Consider the following 22,967-nt stretch of genomic DNA (forward strand, 5'->3'; position numbering starts at 1 on the left):
CAGCTCTTCTCTCCCCGTACACCTTTGGCATTAAGAGGTTAATGTGCTTTTTGGTGCCCTTGCTGGGTTCTGTGCTGTGTCCCAGCTCTTCTCTCCCCGTACACCTTTGGCATTAAGAGGTTAATGTGCTTTTTGGTGCCCTTGCTGGGTTCTGTGCCGAGTCCCAGCTCTTCTCTCCCCGTACACCTTTGCCATTAAGAGGTTAATGTGCTTTTTGGTGCCCTTGCTGGGTTCTGTGCTGTGTCCCAGCTCTTCTCTCCCCGTACACCTTTGGCATTAAGAGGTTAATGTGCTTTTTGGTGCGGTTCGCGTGGCTTTTGTACCCCTGGGAGGGGCTGGGGATGAGAGTTGAGCAGGAAGGTCCTGCTTTTCCTAGGGGTGCCAGCAGCACAGGGAGGGGATTTCGGAGTGCTGTGGGCTGGGTTTCGGCTGGGTGTGGGATGCGGGTGTGGATGTGGAATTCCTGCGGGCGAGCTCCGCTCCTCTACCTGCCCAAAGAGCCCCTCCCCACTGCCGGGGCTGCTGGAACTAACACACCTCCCCTTCCCTGGCGGAAAAACAAACCCCCCCCTCCTTCCAGCAGGATGCTCCACCCCTAAACAACTTAACCTCACCCCCTCCTCCCAATTCCTCGCCCAGCCCGGAGCCTGGGAGCGCTGATCGCTGTGAGCAGGGCGATTATGCTGGCCGGGCACTGGGAGGGAGCCGGGCCGGGGGAGCAGCGGAGCTGAGCAAAGGGGCAAAGCCGGGCACGGCAGCGAGGATGGAGCGAGGATGAGCCCTGGGCAGGAATCGGCTGCCCTGGAAGCCTCCCAGAGCCCTGGAAGCCTCCCAGAGCCCTGCACAGCCATGCCCCGACCCCGGCTGCGCTCCGGGCGGCTTTAAACTTCGGAGGAGGCAGCTGTGAGAAAGGCGAGCGATGAATTGAAGATTAAACATGTACGGGAATTATCCTCACTTCATTAAGTTTCCCTCGGGCTTTGGCAGTAAGTGTTTTTTATTTGAGTTTGCAGTCTGGGTTAGGTGGAGGAACTGACCCCACCGAGTAGGGGGTTGGGGGGGTGTAAAGGGAATTTTAAACCGTGTTTAACCTAGCTCGGATGTGGCTGTAACCTCCAGCGCCCGTGTGCTTGTGATTGAAGCTGTCCTGTGGTTTTATGTGCTGTGAACTTCTGCACAGCCCCAAACCAGAATGCCTGAGATTTTGCAGGCTTGAGCCGAACCGCTCTGCTTTGAAGTTCAGTGGATCATTTGGGAGATGCGTGTTTGTGGCTTCAATCTCTCCATCGAAACAACGGGATCAAACCCAGCAAACATCTTTCCAATTGAAGTTTTATTAAGTTCTTGGCGGGGGGGGGGGAAAAAAAAAAAAAATAAAAATCACTTTTCAAACATGAAACGCCCCCCGAGAAAAATCTTCAGAGGGTTTTTCCTTGCCTTGTGGGGCTGTCTCCTGCCCTTGTGACACAGATGCCACCATAATCGTGTGTGGCTGTGTCAGATTAGCCAAGAGAGGCTGCCCGGGGAGCACTGCAGCTTCCACAGCCCTGAGCGAGCCCTGGCTGCAGGAACCTCAGCTGCTCTTGGGAAATGCACTTTGCAATTACTCCCTCTTTATTTTTTCTGTCTGGAGTTATTCCCCTTGCCCAACGCGGGGGAATGAATGGGTTGAGGAGCTGTAGGTTGGTGATGCGGGGCTGGGAACACCCCTGATGAAAGGACTGGTGGAAATTAAAACTCTTTAAGTTGTTCTCAGCCCTTTAAGGTGGGTAAATGCCTGCAGGATTCGCTCTGGAGGCTCTGTGTACATCAGCCTGTTATTTCTCTGCTGGAGAAGCAGTTTGTGCAGACATTGGATTGCATACAGGATCTTCCCACTATGTATATTTTTATTTTTTTTTCCCCCTCCCTTTTTCACCAGATGCTCACCTCTGGTAATTCTCCAACTCCAGAAAAGTCATTGGCATTGCATAAAGTTATCCTCAAGTTTCACAAGCGCTCGACTTTCCAAAATACCTTTTTAGGCTGTTTCTGCAGAAAAGGGATGACTCGTTGGGAGAATCTATTGCTCACTGGTGTTTTTCAGGGCCCAGCAAACACAAGCTGAACTCTCTCCTACTGCTGCAATAAGAACGAAACAATAAAAGTGTTATTCGTATTTAATTTATTTCTATTAGGAATTTGCAACGAACCAAAAGAAAAGTGACATTCAAGCTGATCTTCATAGGAACTGGGCAGAGGTCCCTGTAGGGACAAGGGTCACAACACTCAGCAGAGCCTTTGGGAGATTTCTGGGAGAGGAAATTGGTAATAGGAGCAGAGGGATTTCTGTTCCACCAATAAAGTGGAAGGGACTGTTCTCCAACAGTTCAGTATATCGGAAGTTTAACTTCCATTTAAAATATTAAACTGGTGTTTTAACCTGCTCCCAACTTGGTATTAGAAACAGAGGTGTTTTCTGTATGTGAATGTCTGACAGAGATGCAAAAGCATTGGCCAAGTTTTGCTTGGGATGCTCTGAAACAGCCCCCCTGTCCTGTCCTGTGCTCCCTGATGGAGTTCACTACTCCCACCCACGCTCCTCTCAAAGTCTGCTTGCTGTCTTTGCTTTTCAGGTACCTGTTACATCTGCTTTACCTTAATTTAATCTGTCTTCAGGTTAGAAATAAGGCACACGTTTTTGATGGTGTGTGTAACTTTGATTTTAAACATTTGAATAGCAGCACCAAATTTGTCTGAGACGGTACATCCACAACTTGGTCATAAGGACATGATTTGTGATGAGGAAAGGACAATCAGACTGTGAGATGTCACAGATTAATTTGTAGAATAGCAGGGAAAACGTTCAGATGAGTCATCCTTAGACATCTAAAGCAGGAGATGTGCACTAAGGCTGGGCTACAGAACCAAAGAAAGGGCTTAAAAATGTGTTTTTATTCTCCAGAAGGATGCATTTCACCCAAAGCCCGGCTCCCAGGGCAAGGAAAGATGCTGTGCTGGCTGTCCTCTCTCTCTGACTCTCTGGCACAGTTGGTTGGGGACAAGAACTAACTTGGCTCCTCCACAAAGTCTCTTTTATTAGTACTCATGTAACTTGGCCTGCAGCCACACCACCTCCGGCTGCAATCTTGTCAGCTCTCCCAAGCAGAGCGGGGTTAGGCCGGGTCGTTTGGGGGATAGGGAGAGGAAAACCCAGATTGTGCCTGGAGTGGCTCTGCTGCCTGCCTGGCAGCTTTTTCACATGTGATTGTCCCAGGTTTTGTGACCTGCAGGATGCTTTTTTCCCCCTGGATGTCATGGCTTGCTGTGTCCATTCCTGTAATTGTGGGTGAGAGGATGGAAGGGAGCCCTTTGACCCAGCAAAGGTGTGAGAAGACCCAGTGACTTGGCAACTCTGGCATCAAGGAAAATGAAATTTTAGATCTTGTAAAATTTTTTGTTTCAAGGCAGGAGACACTTCCCTTGAATGGCCTGGGGCAGCCACAGGTCCTGCAGTCAGTGGGATCCATTCTCCTGGGGACCTGTAGCCTCTCCACAAGTTCAAAGACAACTCCAGGAATTTGTGCACGTTTTTATCCTGGTGGTTGCTGGCCAAGTGGGAAATCTGATCAGACAATCATGGAAAAACCCTTCAGGCCTCAAATTCAACAACTTTTTCCTTTTTTTTTTTATTTATTTTTTATTTTTTTGGAGACAAGGAACTTTATCCAACTCCTGTGTGTTACTGTGGTCACCAGGGAGATGCGATACCTTGTCAGGGTGAGTAAATTTGGCTTGCAGTTCTTTTTTTAATTACTTGATGTGTAGTTGCTACAGGAGCCTTTCTCTGGTGCAGGCTCAGCAGCAGATGCTATTTTGAGGTCTTGGCCTGATTTGACTGAAATTGGACAGTGGTTAATAGCTCGGTCTTGGACATTTGGACAGGACACACAGCTTCTTGTGGCCAGGTTTTGGATGGCCCCTGTTTGCATTGTAGGCACGGGAGCATCACCAGAGAAGAGAGGAAGCAGCTCTTCCCACCACCTGGAGAGCTGAGGGAAAGTTTCTGCTGCCCTGTGCAGGTCCCTGGTGGAGAAACCCCTGCTCCCATACGTGCCACTCCAGCTCCTGAAAGTTTTGTTCCTTGTTTTTAGCGGTCAGGGAAGGCTGAATTATTTATTGACTTGGGGTTGAGCAGGAAGACATAAACACAGAGGTTACTTGGACCTTAAAAGCAAGGCAAACCCACTAACCTTTCTGTGGGATATTAGCATTAGGAAGTTTGTACTGTCTGTGGGAATCTGCTTGGACAGTTAAAAATATCACCAGAAAGGGAAGAGTTTTTTTGGTTCATCTTCTGTGCATCGAACAAAAAAACAACTTCTGCAGTCACAGCAGCAAAACTTTGCTTGATTCCAGTTATTGTGGGTATCCTGCTACCCAACTGCAGCCAGTTTCAGGAGTGTTTCTCACAGGTATTTCCCTTTCAAGGTCGTCCCCAAGGACGAGCTGTTTGCCTGGCTGCAGCTCCCACGCACACTCGTGCTCCTCTCTTGAAATCAGCCCTTCTCTGCCTGTCTCTTCCCACTTCTCGGTGCTTTCTGAGCTGCAGAGGATGAGGTGCCTGCAAAGTCAAGTGTCAGGCCAGGCAGCTCACACCTTTAAATGTTTGTGCCAATGAAATGAGCTTTTCCTCTGAAGCCTCGGGAGCATTAAGTGTTTTTCATTATTTGATGACTTCCAGCTTTTGATTCTCTCTGATATTAAAAACGAAACTGTGAATGTTGAGAGTATCATCATCTCTAGGCTTGCCAGGGATCTTCAAGGATTGTTTTAGGCCTTGGTTGAGGTCAGACCCCGGTGTTGAACATGGGTATTTCTCTCAAGGCTTTGCTGGGTGTTAGAGCTGGAAGGGCATTAGCCAAAACAAACTTGCAGCCTGTGGTGGTGAAGCAGACAGTGTGTGTAGTGCTTGGATGTTTTTTGCCTCTGCATTTTGATTTTTCTTCCTGCTCAGGTGTAACTGCTGAAGGTGATGTTTGCTGCCATTATTTGTGTGAAAATAAACACAGTTTTATTGGTTGTAGCCTGGTTCCTTCTCTTCCTACTGTTTCCACCAAGGTGTTTGGGGTCACTTGTGCGCTCTTGAAAAAGAGAAATCTTTGTTTCCACGCCTTCCTCAGCTTTACCTGTCAAGTGCTTGGAGCACAGAGGTGCATCCAAAGTGCCTTTAACAAGCTCACATTGGTTCAGTTTTGCTGTGCTAGCCCAGAGCTGGCTGCTTAGCATTGGTGTGGTGGACCCAGAGCTTTTGTGCTCTGCAGGTGCATCTGTTGGACACCTGCTGTCATGTAGGTGGTGTTCTACTCCTGATTTATGAGGCTATTCATGCAAGTTTCCTATCCCTGGTTTAGGATTTTGCTGAAGTGAAGATGAAACACATTTGGAAGTCGAGTATCAAAGCTTTGTGTGCTGGCTCAGCTTCAGTAGCCGGTGGGTGAAGGTGATGCTGTTGTTTATGTCCTCAAGGGCAGTATTTTCAAAATGCAGAGAGAGAAGTGTTTCTTGGGGTCTTTCTTCATGGATTTTCCCAATGCCAGCAAAGATTCCTAAGCTGACATTGGATGTGATCCTTATCCTGAATGCTGAAGCAACAGCATGGGATCTGTGTGTGTGTGCACTTCCAGCTGCTCCCTGCCACAGACAATGCTGTAATTTCCAGAGCAGCTTTGAAACATGGAGCACCCAGAAGCAAGTTCTTCCTTCTTAAGCTTTGCATCCTTCAAAGAGAAGGCAGGAGTGTGTGTTTGTGTTCGAAGCAGCTTGTGGAGAGTTGATGGAGGCACTGGCTTCTCTGGGCAGTGCATGTTTGCAGTGGAGATACTGAAAAATCCACACAATGCTCCTGTCCTCTCTTCCCTTGCTCCTCCAGGAGAGAAATAAATACAAAACCAAACTTCCCTGGCTTGTAAACTGAGAAGGGAAGCAGGGGAAGAAAGACAGCCAGCCCCACTTGTGGATCAGAAATGAGCCAGCGATGAATGGGGAGCGGGTGGTGAAGAACAGCAGCGAGCCCTGAGCTCCGTGCAGGTCCCAGCCTCTCCTCCCCAGCTGGGGACGTGGCCAGCGTGGTTGGTGCCCTGTGCTCAGGGCATCCCTGGCCCTGCTGTCACCTCACATTACCTGATGGACACGCTGCAGGCCTGTGGAAATGTCACCTGTGCCCAAAGCCGCTGTGCAGGCGGGGGTGGCTGGCGTGCAGGACTGAGTCCTGTCTCCCCAGCCCGCCCTGCTCCATCCCAGAGCCCAGCAGCTCCTCTCCAGCCCTGCTCCGCTGCCGTTTGTCTGTCCCCCAAAGGATGGGAGAAAATACCTCGAGAAAAGCCATTCCATCCCCGTGAACCCAAGACCTCTCTGAGTTCTGCAGGGAGATGTGGGACTCAGGCCATCAGTATTTTCTTGCAAGTCATTTAATTTAATTATTTCCTTTCAAAACTTGGCTGTTTGCACAGTCCAAACCTCCCTGGCTTCTATGAACTGAAACAAGTTTGAGCGTATTCAGCTGAGCGAATAATTAACCCCGGGGTCAAGGATGCTTTGGCATGGCTCTTCCTGCACACCTTTCAGCCATGAAAATTGTTCCTCTCACAAGCTGATAGTCTGCTCACAGTCATTTCTTACTTCCCTCTCGGAGCACTCTAGCCTGAAAATGAGAAGCTGAGAGGAGGATTTTCCTCGGGTGCAGGGGAATGAATTCCTGCTCCCCTGGGGAATGACTTAGCAGACTTACCCCAGAAAGGAACTAGAAGTCAAAGTTTATTTGTTGTTTGTGGGCTTTTTGTCATCGTTGTGCTTTTCTAAATGAGGGCTTTATTCCAGTTTGTGACAGATGGATAAAATTGTTGTTTGGTAAGTGGAAAGTTAACACTGCTGGATTTGAGCAGGGGGTTTGTCAGAGCCTTGGCAGGACAGTGTGGCCAGGAAACAAACATGTTAACTCTGGCTTGTGTCATCAGGGCCTGGCAAAGCCTGGCTTTACAGCCCTGTGCTCTCCAGCAGGTATTTCCATTTGTCCATCATCTCCACCAGCAAACTCTCCTTTGTGTGTTCCTCTTTGGTATCTCATTGCTGGATGATAGCAGAGGCGCAAACCCTCTAGGTTTCCTGGCTTTGACTTTTGATCCCATCCTGGGGTCCAGGTGAATCCCCCTGGGCACAGCCCTGAGACATTTGCCCCTTGGCAAGGGTAGGAGCCCACCGTGGGGCTTGCACTGGCCAGCAGCCTCCTCCTTGTGTGAAAGCCTTGCTGTGAGTCCTCATGAATGACCTGGAGCCTCTCTAATGGAGAAACTCAGCAGTGACAGTGCTTCTGTAAGGTCTGGCATAAAAGCAAACAGTTAAGCAACTCTCCTGGGTGTCTTTTCTTATTGGTTTAAATCTTCTGCATGATACTTTCAAAATATGCCCTTTTCTGTGTTAATGGAAAAGGATGAAGAATCATTCTTCTGCTCAGCACTCCTGGTGTGGTAGATCTCTGCCCAATATCCCCTGCAATGACTTACTTTCCAAGCTGAGGAATCCTCAAAGGCAATGTTGTTTACCTAGTTATTTAAAGAGGCGTAAAAGCAAATTCTTTCTAGGTCTGTGCTGCAGATGCTGGGGAGGACTGTGTGTGTGTGATGGTACCACAGGTGATGAAAAATGCATTTGCTTTGCTCTAAAGCTGATAATGGCCCGAGTCAGGATGGTCCTTTTAAGCCCTAAGAAACATCTGTGTGAGCTGAGTGCTTGCTCAGGTAAGGGGAGGAGTCCAGGCTAACATCTTCTGCCTGGTGCTAAAGGCACTCTGTCCCTGGGATGAAGGACTTGAGCACTGGGAATCCATTCCAAGGCATGGGTTTTGCTGTCTGCCACCAGAAAGCAGGCTGTGTGTCTCCCTGATGGTGGCAGGGGGATGTGGGGTGACTCTGTGGCAGCGGGCAGGAGCCCTGGCCCTGTCTCCAGACCGCCTCGCTGCCTCCGAGGCTTCTGCTGTTGTCATTGAGCCGGCTTCCTCTCGCTGCACATCGCTTTCCCACTGGGAGAATTGATCCAAAAAGCCAAAGCAAGAATTGACAAAGACCTTTTCTCCCCCTCCCTCTGCAGAATTAAGTCTGAAGTGGGTTGATAACGGCGGATCGAGTCCTCCTTGACTCTGACAAATGTCTTTAATGTTATTCAGCAAGCTGACCTTTTCCCGTCTTTATTGTGCATCTTCCCTTTGAATCAGATTTGATTGTTACTTCAGGTAGAATAACAAACACTGTCACGTAAATAACTTTGCAATAATGTTAAAAGGAGGAAAAAACCCACAAACAAACAAAACACCAAAGAAACAAAACACAAAGTAAAGCAATTTGCATTACTTGCAAATGCAATGGGAGAGAGTATCCTTGGTGCCAGGCCTGAATAAACCAACTGTGTGACCTTCCCACACGACATCTTTGCCTTGCTCTACTCCAGGGAATGATCTCCTGTGCTGAAAAGCCAACAGAGAAATAATGGTTCACAGAAATGTTAATGACAGCTGATGCTAACCAGGGCTGGTGAATTCTAAGGGAGGGAGAAAAGGTCATGTAAATCCTTAAAATGCACCTAGATACACAACCCATTGGGGCTAGTGGGCATTTGATGCCTAGATACCCTCTGAATATTTGTGACTGATCTTGAGAAGACAGTATTTAGGCCTTGGTTGAGCTGTTCACCCTTAGAGGCTGCCCTGAAGTGCCAATGATCAAAGTTATACTTTTTTCCTACACCACCTCTTCCTCAGCAGGGTTCAGGGGCAGACTGATCTCGTGGGGCTCAGTTTGGTGATGTGCACTGCAGCTCTTTAGTGTGGAGGGAGCAAACCCTCTGTCCTCACAGCTGTGAGCGTGCCCTGGCACATCTGTGTGGCCAAAGCCTCTGCTCTGATTGGTACAAAAGAGGAAAAATAAAGGATAAATTGGACAGAAAATGACAAATTATCCTGAAACTTGCATCGCTAGCGTGTCATGAGCCGTTCCAGTGTTGCTGCAGCTCCTGTGGAAGATGCTGGCATCCAGCTTTGAGAGTGAACGTGTGAAATGGCACAGTGGAGACACACGTGGGTGGGAAGGGGGAAAGCTAAGCCATGGGGGCACGAGGCCAGGGCTGTCTCAAGGAGCAGAGGTGCTTCGTAAGACATGTGGCACATTCAGAGTTGGTGGGAATTTCAGGGTTTCAGAAATGTGCTGTCTCTAGAGCTGGCTTGGGAAAAAGAAAAAGGACCTCAGGGAAGAGGAAAAACCAGCCTGAGGCAGGCAGTGGTGCCTTCCTCCAAGTCTGCCGAGGCAGCGGAGAGGAGAAGAAACATTTTGTTATAAATCATCATCTTCCCAATAAGTTTTGCTGCTGTGCATAACTCATTTTCCTGTACTATAGCAAACATTTTCTTCTCTTCCCTTTCTAGCGGGATTTGCTGGTTGTTTCTGATGCTGGGCTGGCATTTGAAGCCGACACAACCGCGGCTGGGGCAGCTGGTGGCTGTACGCTCAGCGCTCTTCATCTCTCTGCTTCTCCCTCGCAGATTCCCCCGTGCACGCCAGCTCCACGTCCGTGGGCCTGTCCTCAGGCCTGTCCACGGGGAATCCAGGGGAGGGGCCCCACGGCTACCTGGAGCCCCCCGCCAACGCCTCGCGGGCGCTGCCGTCGCCCATGAACGCCATCGGCTCCCCAGTGAACGCCCTGGGCTCGCCCTACAGGGTCATCGCCTCCTCCCTGGGCTCGCACCCCGTCGCCCTCTCCTCGGCCCCGGGCATGAATTTCGTGGCGCACGCCAGCCCACAGGTGGGTGCAGGATTTCTTCACTCAGTGCTCAGGATGGGGAAATGCCAAAAGTTGGGAGGGAGGATGGGCTGGCGGTTCCCTGGCCGCTCGGGGAGCTCGTTGGGGTGCGACACTGATAGCTCAGCTCTTTTCTTCAGGACTGAGATTAACGAGGGAGAGACTGTTTTTGTGGCTGGGTTCAGTTACATTCTATTGGGTTATATTATATTATATTTATATTACATATTTACAGATGGTGAGGAGCTATGTACACTAGGCCAAAGAGCTACAAAGTGGAGGGATGAAGTATCTCTCCAAGGTCTTTTAAGTATCAGTTCACCCAGTGATGAAATGCCAAGTAACTTACTTTCACTTATAACCCAGTAACTAGTGTTAATAATTATTATATCATATCATCATATCATTTTTATATATTTTATATATTATATGTTATATACAATAAACTATTATCATGTATAATATATATTTATTATATAATGCATATAACAGATATAATATATATTATAACATGTAATATATTGTTCTATCTATTCTATATATTATTAATATAATTCTATATAATATTAATAATTATTATATCATATAATAATATATATTTTATATATTATATTTTATATGTTATATACAATCTACTATTATAATGTATAATATATCTTTATTATATAATATATATAATGTATATAACATAGATATAATATATATTATATCATGTAATATATTGTTCTATATATTCTATATAATATTAATAGATATATATATCTCTATATATATAATATAATGATATATATATCATTATAATATGATATATTATAACATATATAGATATATATAATAATATAATATTATATATATAATATATATATAATAGAATGATATATATAAATATATAATATAATAGAATGATATATATAAATATATAATATATTATTATAATAAATACATTATAATAATATAACACTAACAATAACCTGTATCCTGCAATGTGGATTCTTTTATCCAATCACCTACTATTACCCAAAAGTTCTAGAAGAAGATGATGAAAAATAAGAAGAAAGGGACAACACCCTAAATCCTCCATGTTGTCTCTTATTCAGTAATGTAGCTTAAACCCTAAACTCTAACTTTCTCACCCAGTGACTTAATATAATTTTATCTAACTTGCACACTCACATTCTCAGTTTCTCCACTTAGTTTTAGGAGCTTTCTCCATGGTCTCAGATTAAACTCAGTGTTCTCTTGAGTGTCTGAGCTTGTCAGCACAGATAAAGGAATATTTTCTATGCCTCTGACTCCCAAGATCAGCTCAGCTGTAAAGAACATTTTCTAGCACGTGAATCTGCTTAGATCACCCTTGCACAGACGCAGAGACCACACCACTTTTAAAACACCCTACGGGATGAGGGAAGAGAGCTAATTTCCAGCTTTGTTCTCGCTGTGGGTGCATCCAGCTCCCCTCTGCCGCCTCTGTTTCAGTGTATGATTACTGTACATGGAAACAGGATAGCTGAGGGCTGCAGCACGTGAAACATTGCCCTTCCTCCTGCAAAAGCATATCTGCTTCATTTCATTATCTGGAAAGGAGACAGACTTTCTAGGGAGAGGCAAACGGTAATGCTAAATGCCAGCCACCTACTGTGTTGCGTATAAACTTGGCCCGGAGCAAAACGAAGCGCTCCCATCCTTCCTGCCTGTGCTGAGGTTTCCCTTCCAGACAGGAGGGAGACCCAGGTGTTAGGGCTGGTGCCGCCCAGGGTGGCTCCGTGGGATGGAGACATGCTGCTCCAAAAGCCTGGCACCACCTCCTGCGTTTCTGGTGGCAGTGTGGGATTTGTTTTGACGGAGAGCTGAAATGTTCTGGGCCTTCCAGATCTAAGTGAAAGCTCTGCCTCTGGTGAGCAAGATTTTGGGTTCTGTTAGTGGGACCTGAAGGTAGGAAGTGCTCAGAAGCCTCGTGGCTCCTGCTGAGGAAAAAGCAAGGAGATGGTCCCCGAGCCCTCTCTGCCCCATACCCTGCTGCTACTCCTTGGAATGCCTGGAGCTCTTCTTAGCACTTGGAAGGCTGGGAGAGGATGATATGGGGAGGCCCCTGAAGAGCTCTGAAAGAGGATGAGGTTTGGCTCACCTTTCCCCAGCACCCTCAACTCCTGCGTGGGCCCCAGCTGTCAGCAGTGGGAATGCTGGAGGATCCCTCTTCCCCTTGCACCACCCAGCTGTTCCCCACGGATCTGACGGTATTTGTGCCCGTGACATCAAGGACAGGATGGTTGGACATGAAATCCTGGCAGTATTGGCTGGTTGGAAGCCTTTCCTTTGGGATTGGGGATGCTCTGGGAAGTGGCTTCCCCAGCCTGGGCGCCGTGCCAAGTTCCCAGATCCGAGGAGAGGGTTCCATTTGTGTTGCCTCTAATGCAAGGAGACAGCAGGGCCCTGGGGATTCAGCAGGGAGGCAGCTAATGGATTTGGGTTCAAGCAGTTGTCCCAGATATCATACATGATTGCACTTAACCTGCAGGAGTCAAGCTCTAAGGACACTGATGGCTAAAACCACCCTGTGTGTGTGCCCCTCCCATCCACCCTCTCTCCCTTTTATTGTTTCAAAAAGCGCAGACAGGGAGGAAGAAAAGGTGGTACCTGAGTTCTGAGTGACATTTTAAACCATAAAAAAAGTTCCTCCTGGCTCAGCATTTTGCCAAGGTGATGGACACTTGTGGGGAGGAAGGAGTTTATTTCTCCTTTCCTCGGCCTGGATTTTGGAGCATAAATATTTACGCTTGCCAGTGCCTGGTTTGAGTCTCTGCCACGGAGATCCAACCTCTGTTCCTCTCAACAATTTTTCCCAACACACTTATATTTTCTAGTGGAGCAAAACAACTTGGCTCCTGATTTTTTTCTGGATAATTTTTATTTTCCATGTTCTTATAAACCTTCGAAGCTTTGAAAATGAAGGGACAGCGATGAGGGAAGACGAGAACAGGCTTCACCTTTTCATTTTTCTTATGGCAGGTCCAGTAATTCCAGTGGGATGAACCCTTGTTCTTTACTGAAATTCACCACTTTTTTTGGTGGGAAATGTGCAGTAAATGGAGAACTTTCAGCAACATGCATGGAATCTACTGTTTTGAATGTTACAGAAGCTGGAATGAAGGCTCGAGCTGGGTCTTCATCCAAACCCTTGTTTTCTATCCCTGCTTCTGCCTTCTTGCTGGGAAGAACTTGAGCTGATAAATTGGCATGATTGCTCCAAACAAACTCAGGGATGGAACAACCATCCCCAGCCCTCAACCCACAGTGGGGAAGGTGATTTGATGGTGGGCTTGGAGGGACATCGGTCTGCCCAGACAGCTTTTGACAAGACGTGCTCAATGGCCCTTAATCCTCCCTGCCCTGCCCAACCGTGTCTCCAAAGCAAACAGCAATAAAACAAAGCCCTGGGCAACATCAGGCTTTGGTCTGTAATCGATGTGGGTTTGTAACCTTTAACTTCAGCAGCCACGAGCAGCTCCTGGGGATCTCGGCCGGGGGCTCTGCGTCGTTTGCCTGCATCTCACAGCTGCTGATTTTTACATGCTCAGCTCCATCCCTTTTAAATTTTTTTATAATCTGGTAACCCCAAATCTGCCACCTGTGACGGTGTTTGGGAACTTCAGTCACAGAGAGTCACTAAATGGTATATACACATTTTCATGTGTATGTGCAGATACCGTGAGTCAGGGAAACTAACCCACTCAATTTTATTCTACTTTTTTTTTTTCTTAATTTTATTTTAAACACTATTACAGCTTCCCTAGCCATTCAGCAGAGCAGGTTTGATTGTGACAAATCACCTGGCTGCAGAACTCTTCTTTACTAAGCTGTTAGTGCTTGTGGCTGCCACAGCCAGCGATCAGCACCTTCTAATGAAGCAGGCAGGATCCCACCAGCCACATGGCTTGGAGGCTGTAACTGAGCAGCTGAGCTTCCTGCCTGCCTTTTTCCAGCTCTGCTTAGTCCTGGCTTTGGTTACAGCAACAGGCAATATCTGCTTTAGTGCCTGCTTAAACCCCTCCTGCTGGATTCAGCAGAGGACCTCTGTCTGCCCAGGGCAGCCCTGTGGACTTGCTGGGGATAAGCTTGTGGGACAAGGCTGGCAGGAGCAGCAAGGGAAGGGTCAGCTCCATCAGGGGATGGTTTCCTTGAGATGTGAGTCTCTCCCCTCTAACCTCATGGCTTCTGCCTCTGCAGCTCAATGTCCTGAACAATGTCAGCAGCTCGGAGGATGTCAAGCCCTTGCCGGGTCTCCCGGGGATGGGGAACATGAATTATCCATCCACAAGTCCAGGATCCCTAGCCAAACACATCTGTGCCATCTGTGGGGACAGGTCCTCAGGTAGGAGGTTTTCTTTCTTGGGGAAGGCAGTGGGAACTCTGCTGGTGACCTGGAGCAAGGCTGATGCAGCTCTGAACAGGCTCGCTGGGGCCGTAGTGGCATTGCAAGATCGTGGCTGGGTCTGGCTGTGTCTGTATTGCAGATTAGTGCCCAAAAGTGGGCAAACCTAAACCCTGTGCTCTTCTCCCTTGTGTGTATAATCTCATTTTACCTTCTGGCCCTGATTGCCAAAGGTAAATCCATCAAAATCTCTGTGCTCCCATTTACTTTGTGTTTTAGCTGGGTTCTGTCTGTGCCTGGGTTTTCTCTCGTACCCCAGTGAGCCTTGCAAACCCTCCCCATGTCAGTGCACCCCATTTGCTGCCTGTGGCTGTCCTGCAGCTCAGATGCTCCACATCATTCCACTGGGATGATGCAGCCCCTCCTTATCACAGGAAAACAGTGGTCCTGTGGTTTGACTGCTGCTGGTCACTGTTGAAAACTCACTGAAGGCAATTCAGGCCTGCTGAGGTGATAACCCTGCAGCCAGTTCTTTCACATTTGATTTGATTTGGTTTGGATTTGGTTTGATCTCCTCCACCACGCTGGAAGGAAAGGCAAATACCTGACTGAATCATGATTTTTGAAGGGTTAAGATTTAGCTAAAGTTAGAAAGAATTTATTATGATTAAGATGTAAGTCAGATAAGCACATGGTAAGTTAATGATTATTAGATGCTTAAACCAGAGCTAATTGTTGTATTATTTGCTATTATGAGCTTGTTTATAAAGTGGAGTAAGTGAACTGTTGTAAGAACAGATTGAAACCAGTGAGAACAATGACCAGCACCTGGACTCTGCACCAATCAAACAGCAAGCTGGAGGTCTTGGATGGTGCCAGAGGGTCACAGAGATCTGATGAAGACTTTCTTGACTTCATCCTTTGAAGACCCAATTCGAGAGGAGCTGTGCACGTGTGAAGGACTAACAATCTCATTTTAATGCCGAATGGAGATGGGAGGTGCTGGGGTTGTGCATATGTGTTGTATGTAAGATTTTGGGAAGTAAATAGAGGGAGGAGAACCTTGTTTGAGGAGGTCATGCCTTTTGGGGATGATCCTTGTGCCACCCACCAGTGAATAAACACCATAAATTTCTAACTTTAATTAGAATTTAGAACTAATTGAATTCTTTGTCCGCGATCGTACCGATTTTTTAACGATTCACGCCTGCCCACCGATTCCCTTGCCTCCCCAGGGAAGCACTATGGGGTGTACAGCTGTGAGGGCTGCAAAGGCTTCTTCAAGAGGACAATCCGGAAGGATCTGATCTACACCTGCCGGGATAACAAGGATTGCCTCATAGACAAGCGCCAACGCAACCGCTGCCAGTACTGCCGCTATCAGAAGTGCCTCGCCATGGGGATGAAGAGGGAAGGTAGGACTGGGGCTGCTGGGAGCAATGGGATTGGGGAAGTTTGCCTTCGTTCATTAGGATAAATCAGGCTCTTGGTGATCCTCCAAGGCTGGTGCATTCCAAAAGCCCTCGCCGAGAGCGTCAGGGAACTGTGGGCCTCGCTACGTAAAGGAAACGAGAATCATAGTTTAGGTTGGAAAAGATTTTGAAGATCAAGCTGAACCATGGGCTCAGCAATGCAGATTCCATCACTAAACCCTGTCCCTAAGTGCCACATCTACCTTTAAATCACCCTTTAAGTACCTCTGGGATGGTGACTCAGCCACCTCCCTGAGCAGCCTGTTCCCATGTTTGACAACACCTGCTGTGAAGAATTTTTTCCTAATAAGGAGAGGGGCTAATAAGGGAAGAGACTGATGGGGAAGCTGTTAAAATACACTTTTCTTCTCACCTAAACACACACACTGGTGAGTAATGAAGCTTTTAACTGGTTTTGACCAAACCTTGCCTCTAATTAGTGACCTTTAATGGCTTGGACCCCTTGGAAAACTGGGGACAACACCCAGAGCCTTCTTGTCTCCTTTGTCAAAAGCAGCTTCCTTTTTATGTTCTTGATTTGCTGACTTCATTTGTCACCACCTAACTCTTACACTGAAGGATAAGGGTAAATTATTTATTTCTATCTCTAATTTTATAGTTCTCTGTCATTTCCACTCTGAGCCTCACCTGCTGAGCTGGATTGCCTCCCAGATTATACTAACACACGCAAGGTCAGGTCAACCAACACAGCATTTAAGCTCAATTTTTCTAACACAAAGGAAGGGAGCTGCCTCAGGGCTGAATGCTAGCAGGCAGTGTAGCTGTCCCTTTTGGAGGCCATGCTCTTCCCCTATAGAACTGCTCCCTGTGCAGAGCAGAGCCCAGGGAAGCAGCTGTAACACTGGGCATGAGCTGATCCTCGTCCTGCAGCATCCCCAAAGCTGCCTCAAGCTCATAGGGCGGCAGGGGACTGCAAAATGCCAGGCCGGAATCAAAACCTTAATCCCAGGCATAGCTCCCTCTTCCAGCCAGGTGCAAAGTGGTTCAGGGGACCAGGGTGTTAACACAGCTTCCTTTTGCAGAGAGTGAAAATTTAAACCTGGTGGATCCTGTGAGAGTTTGGCTGCAGCAATCACAGGGGCTTTTTGGGAGCTGCAGGAACTGGGGGCAGAGTGCAGCTTGAGTTCAGGGCCTGGGTGATGGGGCTGGTATTTCCTTGCCATGTTCTTTCTCCCAGTAAGGTTTTGGTGATTTCAGAAACACTTTCCTGGCTTTTCCTGGCCATTACTCTAAAGAGGACAAGTGTTCCCCCCAGCTGGCTGGCATATGCCCGTGCCCTGTGTTGCCCTCCCTCACAAGCACCAGGCTGGATGCCCCACTGATCCATCTCCTTGGGTGCTGCCATTTCTCCCCAGCACTGAACTAAACAAACACAATGCCTGCTGGTCACTTCTTAAACAGGATTGTCTCTTTTCCCTTTGGGATTTCTCAAATAAAACAACAAAAAAAGCGTACTCAGGACTTCTGTTGCACACAGGGGTTGGCATACAAGATACGCAGGTCCTACACCAACCTGTCCTACCCACAGCAGCCCTGGGAGTTAATAACTGAGCTTTGGAGAGAAAATCATGATTCTGTGCCTTCAGTCAGTAGATATTTTGGAAAACATACAGAGAAGGGGAGAGGAGGGAGTGAAGCTGTTGGGGTGCTGATGTAGAAGGAACTTTCTAGTGGGGATGATTAGGAAGAGAGGTGATGCCAGGGCTGGGTTGGATTTCGTTCACACAAGCAGCATGTGTAAATCCAGCTGGGGGTTTGGGACTGTCTAGCCCTGCTGCTGGATGCTCTGGCTGCTGTGGGATTGTTGGAAGCAGAGTGGGGCTGTTGGAAGCACGCTGAGAGCACAAAAATCCTGTATGTGAGTGCTGGGTCCCTCCTGCCTCTTCCAGCACCTAATGACAGCCGAGGCCAGGCTGCCACCTGGAGGTACCAACTCCTCTTCCCTCTGTTCTGGAGCTTCATACTTGGGAAACCACAGTCTTTTGTCAAATCTGGAGGCTACTGGCCTGCAGCAGCTTCAGAGTTCTTGGCATGGGGGCAGCCATTTGAATGGGCATACATGTGAAATACCCGCTTATTTTCTTTATGATGGGGGGTTTCTCCTCCCGCCTGTGGGGAGGTGAGCCTTGCTGTGGGTGTGGAGAGCCGTGTTTGTGTCCCACAGCTGTGCAGGAGGAGAGGCAGAGGAGCAGGGAGCGCAGTGAGAACGAGGCCGAGTCCACCAGCGGCGGCAGCGAGGACATGCCCGTGGAGAGGATCCTGGAAGCCGAGCTGGCCGTGGAACCCAAAACGGAGGCGTACAGTGATGTGGGCACAGAGAGCTCGGTAAGAGCCACTGACACCTCCTGCAGCCAGGGAAGAGGGGATTTGAGCAGAAAAAAACCCTCAGTGCTCAACAACAAGCATTTTATGAGGGGGTTTCTCTTCACGCCACCTAAAAATCACCAACAGTTTTTCTTTTGGAGCTACTTAAATCACGACTGAAAAACAGCCTATATGTTATTTTCCAAGCTTTTTTTCTGGTTTTTTTTTTTTTGCCAAGTCTTCTTTAGTTTCAATGAGTAGATAAGGAAATAGATGCTGGAGGTGCTGGCTTTCACACGTGCTTAGCCCTGAACACTTCTTGTCTGCCCCTGTGACCAGCACTGGGGTGGAGCTGGGTTTACTGCTGTGATTTTTGCTGGTTTGGGTAAAACTTCTGCTCATGCCCATTCAGGGGCTGCTCCCTGGTTTTCAGATGTGCCCTGGAGAGCAGGAGTGCAGCTGGCCACGAGGAACTTGCTTTGCAAAGGACAAGCAAACAGAAAAGCTTGATGCCTTAGGATTTTAGCTTTTATGTTTTTCAAATCCTGTACTGCTTTAGTGTGTAACTCTAAACTCCATGTAGAGTGTTATATGAGTATAACTCATATGAGTTACAGAGTGTTAAAGAGTGTAACTGTCTTCACATTTTGGTCAGACAAAACAATCCCTTCAGACCTGAAACTCAAGGACACCTCACTGCCTCAGGCCCTGAAAAGTATAAACGAAAGTGAATTATGGGGGCGCAAACTGGGGGTAAATGACTTCATTACCTGAAGCTGTAATTGGAGGATTAACCCCTGATATGTAAATGGGCCAAACTTGCATTGTCTGAAAAGCTCATGACCATCTTGGGTGTAGCCCCTTCTGGAGGCTTTTGACTTGCCCAAGGTGTACCTATTGAAAGCCTTCAATAAATACCCACTTTAATTCCCTTAATTTTATCTAGCCTCTGCTCTAGGTGGCCCCTCTAAGGCATCAAGCTGACTTGGCTGGCTGCAGAGGGGATTGTGGTGACAAATATCTGCTCTTCCCAACAGCCAGAGATTATTTGGAACCTTCTTCCAACCCAGCTGAGGTTATTGGTTGGAGTGTTGTACTTGAGGTGTTAACTCAATACCTTGGCGCAGATTGTGGTCATCAAAGGTGTTTCACTGATCAATTCTCCCCTTTTCCTCTGCTCTTTTCCTTTCTGATACCCCTCTTTGTTAGACAAACGACCCTGTCACCAACATCTGCCACGCTGCTGACAAACAGCTCTTCACACTCGTCGAGTGGGCCAAGCGCATCCCCCACTTCTCCGACCTGACACTGGAAGACCAGGTCATTCTCCTCCGGGCAGGTAATGTCCCTCACCTGTGGCTGTCCCTGCTGCCCCTGTTCCTGTTCCTGTCCCTTCTCTGGGCTGTATGCAGCACCAGCTGGTGGATATGCAATCCTGAGCCAACCCATTCCTGCATCTCCCATTCTGAGACACGAGGGGAGGCTGGCCGAGGTTGTGGATGGGGCAGTGGAATCTGTTGTTCGTAAAGGGATTGCAGTTGCTAGGAATATGTTTTTCAGGAAGAAAACCCAGAATTTTCCCCCTTTCTTTTGTTGTAATTTTTATTTTTTTCCCTGTGAGCCAATTTCTGCTCGTTGCTTGCTGCTGGTCAGGGTCATAGAATCATAGAATATCCTGAGCGGGAAGGAACCTGCAAGGATCATCAAAATCCAGCTCCTGGCCCTTCCCAGAACAACCCCAAGAATCACACCATGTACCTGAGAGCATTTTCCAAATATTTCCAAGGGATAGGCCACCCCTTGCAGCGTTGGCAGGGGGTGCAGCTGGTACCCGGGGATGCCAACTCTCCTTTGAGTTTAGTCTAGAGCCAGCAGGGAGAAACCAGCTCAGCTGCTCTGTGCAGGACTGATTTGTGGCTGGGCTGCCTCACGTATCCTGCACTCCTGTGCTTGCAGGCTGGAACGAGCTGCTCATTGCCTCTTTCTCCCATCGCTCCGTGTCGGTGCAGGACGGGATCCTGCTGGCCACGGGCTTGCACGTGCACCGCAGCAGTGCCCACAGTGCTGGAGTGGGCTCCATCTTCGACAGGTATGTGGTCCTGTCACCCCCCAGCAGGGGTGGCCAGGCTGGCTCTGCCTTCCCCTCTGAACGGGAAACGTGTCCTTAAGGGGAACTGGAGCAAAGCCTTTGAGCAGGGGATGTTTGACTGACTTAAAAGAACAAGAATGGGGTAAAAGCACAGTGGGATTTTCAGCTGCAGAAGCAAATGCTGGGTTGGGTGTGCAGGGGGAGGAATGCTCCTCTCTCTCTCTCTCTCTCTCTCTCTCTCTCTCTCTGAAGTTTGCTGTAGCTGTATCTAGGCCTAATACTGCTCACCAAGAGCTTTAGATGGCAAAGCCTTAAGCCCCAAACTGCTTGTGTAAGAACTGCACAGGTGTTGTCCCTGCCATGCCTGCAGGACACTGCCTCACCACCCTTTACACACCTGGCACGTGTGAGGACAGTGCCCACGTCTTGCACTACACAGTAAAAAGTGGAGAAAACCCACATGGTTTTCCTGGAGTGAGTGCAAATTGTGAGTGCTGTGTGCTGAACAGAGTGAGAACAGGAGCAAGTTTGATGTTCAGGTCCCTGGATGTTGCTGGTGCACCTGCAGAACAGCAGTGTGGGGCATGGCTGTGCCTCAAAGACGCCTCCCTTCCCACAAAGAAGAATTGAGGGTATTCCCAGTGCCTGTTCCCAGATATTTTCAGTGGAGAAACAGGTCTCTGACTGATTGGCTGCTCACCCATGTCCCACTCACACAGGGTTTTGACAGAGCTGGTGTCCAAAATGAAAGACATGCAGATGGATAAGTCGGAGCTGGGGTGCCTGCGAGCCATTGTCCTGTTTAACCCAGGTAAGTCTGAGGCTGGGGACAATCCCAGGTGACAAACACTCCCTCTGGGCCACAGCAGGTCACTGTGACAGTGAACATCAGGGCTGCAGACACATTTCATGCTTTGGGTTGGAAGGTTCCTCGAGGATCATGTCATTCCAAGCCCTCTGCAATGGGCAGGAACACTTCCCAGATTTGTCCCAGTCCCTGGACACACGATTAAAGAGGGTGTGAGTCCTCTCCTGTCTGTGAAGACCCCCCTCTTGCAGAGATTCTTTCCCCACCTGTATTTTCTCTCTTGACCAGATGCCAAGGGTTTGTCCAGCCCTTCAGAAGTGGAATCTCTGAGGGAGAAGGTCTATGCCACGCTGGAAGCCTACACGAAGCAGAAGTACCCCGAGCAGCCAGGGCGGTGAGTGCCCACCCTGGAGAGAGGAGGCTGGGGCTGTGCCTGAGCCACAGTGCCCAAATCCCAGCCTTTAGGGTGCTGCTGAGATGGAATCTTGTTGCTTTCCAATCCAATCCTACCCTCTGCTGGCCGAGCTCTCGAAATGCCGGCAGCTGGGTTGGTCCCCACCACTGCCTGCAGTATCTCCTGCTGGTTTTGGCTCTCGCTGGCACCACAGACACTGCAAGGTGTTAAGATGTTCAAATCTTGGTGGGAGAATATGGATGTATCTCTTCCCTCTTCCCTTTTTTTCCTTTTTCCCTCTTCCCTTTTTTTCCCTCTTCCCTTTTTTTCCCTCTTCACCTTCACTTTTTCATTTTTTTTCCTTTTTTTTCCTTTTTTTCTTTTTTTTTTCCTTTTTTTCTCCTTTGTTTCTTTTTTTTTCTTTTTCTCCTTTTTTCTTTTTTTTCTTTTTTTCTTTTTTTTCCCTTTTTTATTTTTTTTCCTTTTTTCCCTTTTGTTTTCCTTTTTTTTCTCCTTTTTTTCCTTTTTTTTCTTTTTCCCCTTTTTTTTCTTTTTTTTTTCTTTTTTTTTCCTTTTTTTCCTTTTTTTTCTCCTTTTTTTTGTTTTTTTTTCCTTTTTTTTCCCCCCTTTTTTTCCCTTCCCCCCCCCCCCTTCCCCCCCTCCCCCTTTTCTCCTTTTTTCCCCTTTTACCTTTTTTTCCCCTTTTCCCTTTCCTTTCTCTTTAAAAAATGCCAAATTCTGTTTTGGAAGGGTACATATTCCCTCCACACCAGCCAACAAATATTTATCTTGAAAGCTTAAGGGAATCTAATTCTGAGAATGCCCCAAACTGGTGGTTTTTTTGGGGAGAATCTGGGCTGGTGCAGGCTTGGAAATAGATGGGAGAGGGCAGCCAGTGCCTCTGACTCTGCTCTTCCCCAGGTTTGCCAAACTCCTCCTGCGCCTGCCGGCGCTGCGGTCCATCGGGCTGAAGTGCCTGGAGCACCTCTTCTTCTTCAAGCTGATTGGAGACACCCCCATCGACACCTTTCTCATGGAGATGCTGGAGACACCCCTGCAGGTCACTTGAGGGTCTGTCAGGCCAGACCCTGCTCCCCTGTGCCCCTGCACAGCCTCCCACCCCTCTGCTCTGGAGCCTGTGAGAGCTCCAGGGATGTCCTTCGCCCTCCTCGGTGGGATTGTCGTGGTTTTGTACAGCTGTAAATCACCCCCTCGAACCCTCCCTGGCCTGTCTGGGGCAGGGAGGGGGTCACAGATCCTCCAGCTAACCGTCCCCCTGCCCCCCTGTACAGATAATTGCTTTAAATTATTTTTTCATTCTCAATAAAAGTCAAGGAAACAAATAAAATAGTATTGAGTGAGGCACTGGTTGGAGCTGGGAGAGCAGTGGCCTCTTTGTGTCAACTGGTCCAGCTTGGGATGGGGCTGAGGGTCCCTCCTGAAACTTTTGGGGAGCCCAAATCGGGGCAGGAATGTCACTTGTGCTGATGGACACTGTCCTCTGGAAGACAGATATTGCTGCTTCTTGTTTCTGCTAAGGGAAGACCTAGAGAAACTTGCTGCTGTGAATGAAAGCATTTCATTCCACCGTCTTGAAACTCTTGGACTCTTGGAATTCTTCGAAGTTTTAAAGTAATATTAAAAGTAATTTTTTTTTATGTGTGAGGGGTTGGTTAGTTTGGTTT

The 22,967-nt window shown here is 48.0% G+C and overlaps 1 protein-coding gene across 2 annotated transcripts; it reads left to right on the top strand.

Annotated features, from left to right (window-relative positions):
• The first annotated feature begins 201 nt into the window (after positions 1-201).
• RXRG (retinoid X receptor gamma) lies at positions 202-22,630 on the top strand. Of its 2 annotated transcripts, none has more exons than XM_023931789.2 (10): positions 202-986; positions 9,569-9,828; positions 14,050-14,194; positions 15,430-15,609; positions 17,852-18,012; positions 19,201-19,330; positions 19,948-20,080; positions 20,800-20,891; positions 21,177-21,282; positions 22,204-22,630. In XM_023931789.2, exons 1-10 carry the CDS (start codon positions 938-940, stop codon positions 22,349-22,351), a joined length of 1,404 nt encoding a protein of 467 aa, XP_023787557.2. In that variant the 5' UTR covers positions 202-937; the 3' UTR covers positions 22,352-22,630. The 2 variants fall into 2 exon arrangements, with proteins under 2 accessions (XP_023787557.2, XP_086698626.1); XM_086842500.1 differs by lacking the exon at positions 202-986 and adding an exon at positions 1,873-3,759.
• The last annotated feature ends 337 nt before the right edge of the window (positions 22,631-22,967 follow it).

This window comes from Cyanistes caeruleus, chromosome 9, assembly GCF_971803275.1.
Source record: "Cyanistes caeruleus chromosome 9, bCyaCae1.hap1.1, whole genome shotgun sequence".
NCBI classification, from domain to species: Eukaryota; Metazoa; Chordata; class Aves; order Passeriformes; family Paridae; genus Cyanistes; species Cyanistes caeruleus.

Coding starts and splice junctions, on each gene's coding strand:
- RXRG (XM_023931789.2), top strand. CDS start 938: ATGTACGGGAATTATCCTCACTTCATTAAGTTTCCCTCGGGCTTTGGC. Junction 15,610..17,851: donor CATGGGGATGAAGAGGGAAG/GTAGGACTGGGG, acceptor TGTGTCCCACAG/CTGTGCAGGAGGAGAGGCAG. Junction 18,013..19,200: donor ATGTGGGCACAGAGAGCTCG/GTAAGAGCCACT, acceptor CCTCTTTGTTAG/ACAAACGACCCTGTCACCAA.